Source organism: Poecilia formosa, unplaced genomic scaffold (genome assembly GCF_000485575.1).
Source record: "Poecilia formosa unplaced genomic scaffold, Poecilia_formosa-5.1.2 Scaffold10, whole genome shotgun sequence".
Classification (NCBI taxonomy): Eukaryota; Metazoa; Chordata; class Actinopteri; order Cyprinodontiformes; family Poeciliidae; genus Poecilia; species Poecilia formosa.
Genome location: NW_006799949.1, coordinates 1,620,028 through 1,629,841, shown reverse-complemented (window position 1 = coordinate 1,629,841; position 9,814 = coordinate 1,620,028). Strand labels below are relative to the sequence as shown.

The following is a 9,814-nucleotide window of genomic DNA, read 5'->3' as shown; positions in this document are numbered from 1 at the left end:
ATAATAATAATAATAATAATAATAATAATAATAATAATAATAATAATTATTATTATTATTATTATTATTATTATTAGTAGTAGTAGTAGTAGTAGTAGTAGTAGTAGTAGTAGTACTAATAGTAGTAGTAGTAGTAGTCCAATTTATTTATTTATTTTTTTCATGTTTTTACTAGTCAATTGATATTTGACATTTAGCTGTCAGTTGAATTAAACTGTAATCATAATGTGAGTGTGCTTGACGTGTGTTCACTGTCCAAATATACTTTGCAGGTGCACTTTGTCAACTGACTTTACACCTATATTGCAGTTGAAGCTTGCTGACAGTAACTAATAAAAATAACCTTCAGGGAGTTGTCTAAGAGTTTTCAGGAGTTGACCTTGAACCTTAACCTCTGCCTTGAAGGTGTGACAAGCGGATCCAATAAAAGCAAAACTCACAGAGTGTGAGGCTTGAAAATGTAGTAACTTGCAAACGTTATCACACCTTTCATCCTTTGTCACTTCACAAACTTGAACACAGAAGTGATGTGGATGAGTCTGCTTTGGTCAGATAATGCCAATGTTGAAATTTTTTAGGCTTACATGCAATATGCAATGTGTTGCAAAATTTGACAGTTCACAATGCTGGTGAAGTTAGCATTCTCATAGTGAGTCATGGCTGTGGCAGTATTATTTACTACAGGAGGAACAGGGAAGATGGTCACAGTTAATGTGAAGATAGGAGAAACTGAATACAGGCAGTACAACCAGTACTGATACTTTACAAGACCAGAGGCAGGGAAGCTGCATTTGTTTGGTGAAAACCCATACAAAACTGAAGTGGAACGATTTAGATCAAAGCATGTCCATATAATAGAATGGCTAGAATGGCTATCAAGACCTAACTCCAAATAAAAATCTTGAAAACTGATGTTCACCTATGCTTGCCATCCAAACTGGCTAATCTTAAATATTTTGCGAAGAGTGGGTAAGAAATTTCAAGAATTATTCTGAAGGACACTCATCTGTAATTATTAATTTCATGGACCCAGTGGACTGAACAAATTTTCAGAAGTTTCAGATTTTTATTAATTTCTAAAAATTGTTGTTCTCTTTCACAGTTATGCACTACATTTCACTGGTCCATCACAATAAATCCATACACCGAATTTAGGAATTATAACATGAGAAAATGTGAAACATTTTATGTGATCAGAATACAGTTTGGAAAATTATCTTTAAAAATCTGCTAAAATTTTTCTTCATATCCCCATCTAATTTTAAAGTTCCGATGATGTTCTGAACTTTATATTCGTACTGATTAAAACACAACTTTGTGTAGTGTATTTCAGCCCACCTGGACAAGACCTTGAACACATAAAATATATTTATCAAATAGAGGTTCAACAAAAGTTGAGCAAATATTAGCAATGAAAGCTTCTTTTAGTTTCCTCTCAGACATCTCAGGCACTACCAGGAACAGAAGAGGCAGTGTCTAGCCTCATGACAAAGCATACACACCACCCTCACACAATCTGGCTCACATAGGCAGATGACGGTTTTCCCTACCGTCCCCACTGCCACGAGACAAGGCACATACAGAAAAGGAAATTACAGTTCTCGAGGAAGTGTGTAATACGGTTGCGTGGATTCAACGTAGGAGTCTTTTCTGTGCTAAGTCATCAGTGTGATGGATAGATTATCAATTGGGCAAAACAGACAACCTCCCTTGGATCCATGACACAAAATCCCATGTTTTGAGTATTCATATTTTTGAAGATCTTCTGTCAGCCATCAAGAGGGTGTGCTTTACAAAACATCTTGATAAAGATAATCTTTACCTACATTTCCACAGAGGCTAGCACCCTAATGATATCACTGTTGTAGACATGACACATTGATAACTGGAAAAATCCAGGAAAGGTCAAACTAATATTGTACTTTTTAAAGTTTTATTAGATAATTGTATGATGATCTCATTTAAAGGAAAGACCATATAGTTTTACTGTTTATTAACAGTTTCCATGCGACAGTTTCCTAACTGTTTCCCCTCACCTTATCAGCTGCGAGGAAACGATTAGATGAGCTCATCAGGACGGCCAGCTCTTTGGTTGCACAGCTGTTTCCAGTGTAGGTGGTGGGAGACAGAAGAACTCTGGCTAAAATAAGATTACTGATAAACAATGTGGGGTGGGAGACATTGGGAAAGCCAACAGTGGTCTTCAATACAGGCACACCACAGGGCTGTGTGCTTAGTCTGGTTCTTTTTGCTCTGTTCACCCACGACTGTATTCCCATCCACTCATCTAAGAGTTCTAAAGTTTGCAGATGATACTACTGAAGTGGGTCTGATAACAAACAATGATGAGATTCTGTAGAGAGAAGAGAGTCCTCACCTGTCCAAGTGGTGTTCACTGAGCAGCCTGGTGCTCAACACCAGCAAGACCAAGGAGGTCATATTGGACTACAGGAGGTGGAGGAGGACAGTGCACACACCTGTTCCAATTTAAGGGGAGGTAGTGGAGCCTGTGGAGAAGATCAAATTGCTGGGCATCCACATCACCTCAGATCTGATCTGAAGGCCAAACAAAGACTCTTCTTCCTCGGGAAACTGAAAAGGGTTGGACTCCCTGCTCTGTTGCTCAATAACTTCTAGAGCCATGATTGAAAGAATCCCCTCAGTATTAGTGTGCAGAATGGCAACTGCACAGTCCAGGACAAAAAGGACATGGCCAGAGAGGTGAAAACTGACCAGTGGATGGTGAGGAGTCACTTACTGGACCTGGACCTAATTTATACTGGCAGACTGCAAATAAAGGCCAGTTGTATTGCCACTGAGCTCACATATTCAGGACACAAACTATTTGCACTGCTACTGTCTGGGAAATGGTACAGATACATAAAGAGCACAACCACCTGGCTAAAAAACAGCTTTTCACAAGAGCTGTGAAGTCAATCTATCCATCTTCCATCCTGCCCCACTACACTCAAACCCATTTGCTGCACCCTAAGGACTGATTAAGACTTTATTTATTTATCTATTTATCATTGAGGGTATCTGTCCAATTTCGCTATGTTCTAGAAACATAATGACGAATAAAAATCTCATGTCTTATGCGTAATGACGCTGTCTCTGAACTGGAGAGCTCCTTCAGTGACAGAATGTAGCATCCAAAATGCACCACCTTATATCCTTCCTCCCAGAAGATGTTAGACTTTATAATCATCACTGCTCCCAATAATCTCAATACGTGTTTAAATCCTGGATGTTATTTGCACAGTTTTGCTCATCTTAAAAGACATTTCTACTGTTACATGCCCATCTCTGGTGTTTGCACAGGTTTTAGTTTTCATATTGTCAATAGTCTGTTGCACAAATATGCTTGCACATTATATATAAAATATCTTAGTCAGTTGCACTTTCCTTGGAAAGGAGTCTTATTGACTACTGCACAGTATGCTTAAGTTATAATCTTGTCAAAGAGTATGTTAAATGTATACTGTGTGAATAACCGTATGTTATTCTTACGTTTGTTGATTTATTGCTTGTTTTTATTTATTTATTATTTTTTACAAAAGCTGCTGTTATACCAGAATTTCCTCACTGCGTTACATAACTGTGAGACATTTCCATTCTGTTCTTTTACTCAACTTTCAGGAGTGAATCTTATTGCAGCACATACTTATCTTAACCAGCTGTGATCTGAAAGTGAAGAATACTAATAATTTGGTAAACTAAATACCGGCAGTAAGTTGTCAGACTTCAAAACACCTTCTGCTTTCTGCTGGACTTGCAAAGTCATTGCAGTTATGTCCTGTAAGACTACACTTTTCGCTAATATTTGCAGACTAAGTTGTTAGACCTGACTTTATCTTGTTAATATTTGCAAAAAGACTAAAACAAAACAAAGCAGCCTCTCTAGAGCCAATGAGCAGACCGTTTAAAAAAGAGGAAATGTTTAATGTGTACCTTTTCAAACATAAGATACTTTTACTTTGCATATGGAAGCATTGCTGATTCATTTCTGTTTAAAACAGATAGCACTGAGCAGCTTTTGTTTTCTTTTGTTGCTTACATTTTTAAAATGACAATATATACTTCAAGTTTTTAATAAAATAAGATCTGTGGATATTTTTCACTGACTATAAAAAAAAGGAAACCCTTTGAAAACAGTGACACCTTGATGCAACTTACAGGTTTCAAGGTATACTTAAAAAGCTGTTTTAAAAACAACAAAATTGTCTGTCATAATTTTTTGTCTCTAATAAGAGGCCACTGTAAGAGCCAGAGTAAACAAAGAAGTATAAAGATGTGTTGGTCCCCCACCTGTTGCTCTCGGGCAGCAAGCTGAATGAAACGACAACTACCATTCTTTTTTCAGTACTTTAAAAACAGACAATTCTGCAGTTTGAACATAAACAGGATAAACAAAAAAAAGATGGATAGTCATGGTGTGGAAACTTAAGAAGCTCCGCCCACCACTTTTATTAAGGCAATGTGTTTTCTAAGTTTACAAACTGCAAGAGGCAAGTCTGTTAAGCAGCTGACTACAGCCTATACCAGATCAGATAACCTTACCTACTGACCAGCAAATACCAGCTTCTTATACTACCAGTGTCTCTGGAACTCCAAAAAAATTTAACTTTAAAGGTGTTAGAAAAATCCACTAATTATGTGTATGCTTTGTAATAATAAAACTAATCTCCATAGGCATTAGGGAGATCATGAAAGTATGAGATCCATACTTTCATGAACAGCTTTTTTATGTTTCCACTGGTATCTTGTTGATGACGATTCTCTATTTTGAAAAATATTATTCTTAAAATGTGTGTTAATACTATACAAAATTTTTTTTTTCTGAATATTATCAGACCTTTGGAACCTAATACCAGTCCTGGATGTCTTTAGTGACATTCAAACTAATCATCTGTTTTTGCATGTTCCATTAATGGTCAGACATAAACATTGGGCAGACAGCAGCTTGTTTCAGTCTGGTGTTCATTCTGATTACAACTCTAAGCAAATAAAATAAAGGCTGCTTTGCTACCAGCTTCGCATCTTACAAACAAACATCCTTTGATGACCTTTGTAATAGTTGTAGGGCCTTGGTGGATGTGATGTTTCTGCAATATCACTGTTGTTTCAGTTCAGTACACAGACTCATTTCATGATATTGCACTTTACTCACTAATTTATAATGAATGAAATGAAATAATTTAACAAAAAACTACTAAACAACAATGTACACAAGGTATTATAACTTAGTAAATACACTTTTCAAACAGAAAATGTGTCATTTTGCTGTGTGTGTACACGAGGGGATCTGAGTTTGAAATAATGCAAATGACACATTGTCAGCTGACAAGGAAATCTGGAATTTTTGTGGAATTTCCAGATTCGAGAGGCAGGAAAATTGTTGTCCTCACAGGGAAATTTCCTAATTCAAAGTGGTTCTGCATCATATGAGAGGGTAAAATATGACATTAAGGGCAGAAGATCAGCATGAAAGAGTGAAACAAGAAGCAAAACATGACTGTTGTGACTTTTCACAACAACTATAGATAGAAAACTAGGATCAGTTGTTTTCCCACTGAAAGTGGAAATTCCCTTGACAAGGGAATTGTAAACTATCAAACCCTGATGGCTTAAAATGGTAATAGATGAGAAACATTTGTCTTGCTCACTTTTTTTGTTTCTGTGGGCCGGGTCATAAAGGTCAGCACATCACCAAGAATTCGCCCTGGCAACAACCTCTTTCATTCAGTTAGGCCAGTGGGCAGGAACACCTCACTGCCTACCCAGATATCATCTTACCAGGAACACTGGGGCATTGTCTTTGCTGGCCTGTGTGGGAGTCATTTTACTCATACCTAGACATTTTCATACTTCAGATCATATGTGAAGGATCATGTCTGTGGCATGTTATGCAGCTTTTAATATATGGAAGGTCAAAGGTTATTCCTTGAAGAATATTTTATTTGGTGTCTTATATGGTTGTTTTCTGTGTGTGAGCTCAAATGGGCTCAAGTGTACCAGACAATCCTAAATTCAGAGGGTGTTGGGTTTCTCCCAGGCAGGGTCTGGCTGTCCTCTTTCATATAATGTTACCAGGTTACTCTCATCACTTATTTATCTGCTTTCCTCACCACCATTGCCTTGGGTGGTTGGTTGATTGTGGTGTTTGGGCAACTAAGAGTAGGTAAGCACAGTTTTTCTTTTTTATCATAGCTGCTAACCAGCAGGGTGGATCAAACCCAAGCTGGGACCGATGCAGAACGGGGAGGTTATGAGCCCGCAGGACTCCAAGGCATTGGGGGATGAGGCCATGAAGGACCACAAGGCCCCTTGCCAGAATCAGGGATGCACTGAGCCCACAGCTCCTCCGCTTCCTCCCCCATCACCGCCATCAGCAGGGCCACCAGAGTACCCGAGACCCAGGCTCATCTTCCACACCCAGCTGGCTCATGGGAGCCCAACAGGGCGCATTCATGGATTCACCAATGTCAAGGAACTGTATGCCAAGATCGCAGAGGTATTCAACATCTCTCCGTCAGAGGTAAAATGATTAAACTGGAAGAAATTTCATACAGTTATCTGATTGCTGTCTTGCATTTCTGCTCTGTCTGGCTAGTTGTAAAACGGTGTTAGGTTTCCATTCTAGGGCTTTTTTTTCCCATGATCAAGTTTTATTGATCATTTCCACTCTCCAGTACCAGACTTTGTACTAATATGAGCTGCCAAGGTTCAAACAAACTAGATAAAGTGTATTTAATCAGTGAACACTCAGACATTTATGTATGTCAGGAATATACATGTCGGACGTCAAACTAAAACATAACCAGTTTATGATTCATATGAATTATACCATGGAAACTGATGTTAACTGATTAAAAACAGGTGAGGTGAAGACTCTAGCAAGATGTTTAGTAAGAAACAACTTTTTTTCCAGACCAACATGATTTAGCTTATGGCCTTCAGCAGGAGCCCAAACACATCTCTGAATCTGCACAAAATGCCTTCATTCCTTAAACTTTTTCACTATTTGCAATTTAACCTTAGCATGAAATGAAATGAAATGAATGCATAAATAAAACTTTTCTGTGGTGGCCTCAGAGGCTGTTTATTCAATAAAAGGCCTGTGGTGACTCTAAAAGAACTACAGGCACTGTCTATTTCAGGCACTGTCCACTCCAAAACCCTAACCTTTATGGGACAGTTGTAAGCGGACATGTAAGAAAATACTGGTCTATGTGTGGCACAAAATCAACACTGCACAACATCTTGAACACTCTCTCTTAGCTGTGGAAGATGTCCTAAACATTGACCTAAGCACATTGAATTTCTGAAAGAAAACCTGGTAGATAATGCAAACACACTTAAGACTGGGCCAGAGGTTCAGCTTTCAGCAAGACAACAACCCTAAAGATACAATCAGAGATACATTTTAATAGTTTAGATAAATCATGGGTTGGGAATTGCCCAGTAAAACTTCATAGTTAAATAGAACTGATCATTTGTAGCAAGGCTTGAATTAATGTTCTTGTTCCATACGATCTGACTAGCTTTACCCATTTTACAAAGACAATGAAAGATCAAAGGTACATGTCCAAAGCTGGTCAAATGCAGTCAAAGACAATCAAAAAGTCATGTAACATTATGTTATGTTATGTATCCCAATGCTTTTCATTTAATTGTGTTGTTATAGCATGACAACATGTGAAAAAGTTTATAGCAACAGATGTATTTGCAAGCCACTGCACGTGTGGTGTCGGGTGACGAGGGTCCTTGAGACAGGATCGCTCTTTACCTTCAATATTAAGGTCAGCCTGGTTCAAAATTAAAAACATCTGCATTAATATAATACCTTTTTATATACTGCAATAAAGTAGTAGTGATACAGCAGCAGCAGGAGCACCAAAGAATCAGTCTGAGACAATTTAATTAGCAATGTTCTAAGTAAAATTTTGGCCGCTGAAAATGCTTTGCTAAAAAAAAATAAACATGACCAGCAATGCAAGGCAACATTGACTCTACATAAAACCAATAGTTAGCATTGTTTCTGAATTCCTGCATAAGTCACATTCACACAGTCAGTAATAAAATTCTTTCTGAGCAAGACTGTCCTTATATTGAATACTTATCAGATTTGAAGGCCATCATGAAAGCTCTGCTATCTTATATTGTAATGGGTATAAAAGATAACAGTTCTTCTTGTGAGACAGTCAACAACAGTCCCTGCTTTTATATTGGTGATGTTTACTTTGCTTTTCTGTGGAAAGTGCAACCAATACAGAGCAAAATGGAAATGAAACTAAAATAAAAATGTCAAACCTAGAAACCGTGTTGTTATATGAGACAAATTTGAGTAAACTCTTAAACCTAATAATTTGACATTATGTATCAGCCAATAATAACCCACAGTTGTTATCATTTTGCTTGATTAATTTTTGAAACATGTATATTAACTTAATTTTGTGCTTATAGCAACTCGTTGTTGTAATAGGGACGGTAATGAACAACATTTCTGCAGGACCTATAGAACCACATGCTGACTTCTAGATTCAAGACTCCACTGTAGATTTATGGCAATGTGCATTTGACTCTATAAAATGCATCCATTTCCTTGACCCCCCCAATGGACTTAAGAGCAACATCAATTACTGTAGAGCTCGATTGGACTGACAACCTTGAACTCCAACCCCACAGTCTTACACGCAGAGTCAAATCTTTTGATCAGCAACTGCAAGATAACACTTTGTTCAATTATCTCGAATTTTTTTCATGGACTTTCGAACAAAACTTTGACCTTGAAGTTGAAATCTGATATAATTCTTGTTTGTTCTAAAACATGAAAATATGAGTAAGGAGACACACGTCTTTAAAAGACTTAAATCCTGGTATGAAAATACAACAAGTTATGAGATCAACTGTGCAAAGTTTACTGATTCAGATTCTATTCACAACATTGCCAGATTTACACATAACTGAACAATAAATTACAATATAATCAAAAGTTTATTTAGGTAATTTGCTTAAAAAAATCTAAAACTTACATATTTTGGGAATGACGTTGTGATTTATTTAAAATAGAATGTAAAATAAGATAAAATGTTAATATTTTTAATTTTAATATGCGTATCTTATCTAGGTTTAGTCTTCACTTCATTCCTGTTTAATATTATGAAGCACTGTTATGAACTGTGATCTTTTTAATATGTTACTAAAGAAACTGACATTAGCAATAAAATGATTTTTAAGTCAGAAATTTGCAAATAATACTTGATTTGAGGCTCCTTTTGCATGAATTGTTCATTTTTTTCCCCTTCCTTTTAATTCTTCGTGAATTCAAATTCAACACTCTCTAAGCGGCCAACATATTAAATAATGAGCAAATAAGACGGGCCCTGAAGATTTCAGTGTCTGCTGGTCAATCATGCTGCAATCTGCCACGTGACTGTTTAAAACCATGACATGGCGGCAAAAGTATACTATTTCTGAACTACCATTGTATTTGAATGGCCTAAAAATCCGTTTCTTTCTGCGTAAACAAATTTTGGGTTTTCATCAGATTAATTCTTGAAATAAGTTAATAGAATAATATTCTATTTTATTAAATATACATACACAGCGATAGCTAGTGTGATTATGCCTTGATTAGAATTAGGTGTAATTAAGCTGCGTTTTCATTTATTTATTTTTAATTAATGACGGATATTTGCTTTAATTTCCAGACATGTTTTGTTTATTGTACTAACGTTGTGATAGTAAAAATCCGGTAACACTTTATGTGAAGGGGGTTGAATAAGACTGACATAACACTGTCATAAACACC

The 9,814-nt window shown here is 36.8% G+C and overlaps 1 protein-coding gene across 2 annotated transcripts in view; it reads left to right on the top strand.

The window, feature by feature from the left end:
• gipc3 (GIPC PDZ domain containing family, member 3) overlaps positions 1-9,814 on the top strand; it is an 18,059-nt gene that overhangs the window by 403 nt on the left and 7,842 nt on the right. For both annotated transcript variants that reach the window (XM_016665245.1, XM_007541309.2), the window contains exon 2: positions 6,211-6,538. In XM_016665245.1, the coding sequence (XP_016520731.1) occupies positions 6,251-6,538 (288 nt within the window). In that variant the 5' untranslated portion in view covers positions 6,211-6,250. The remainder of the gene's footprint in view (positions 1-6,210; positions 6,539-9,814) is intronic.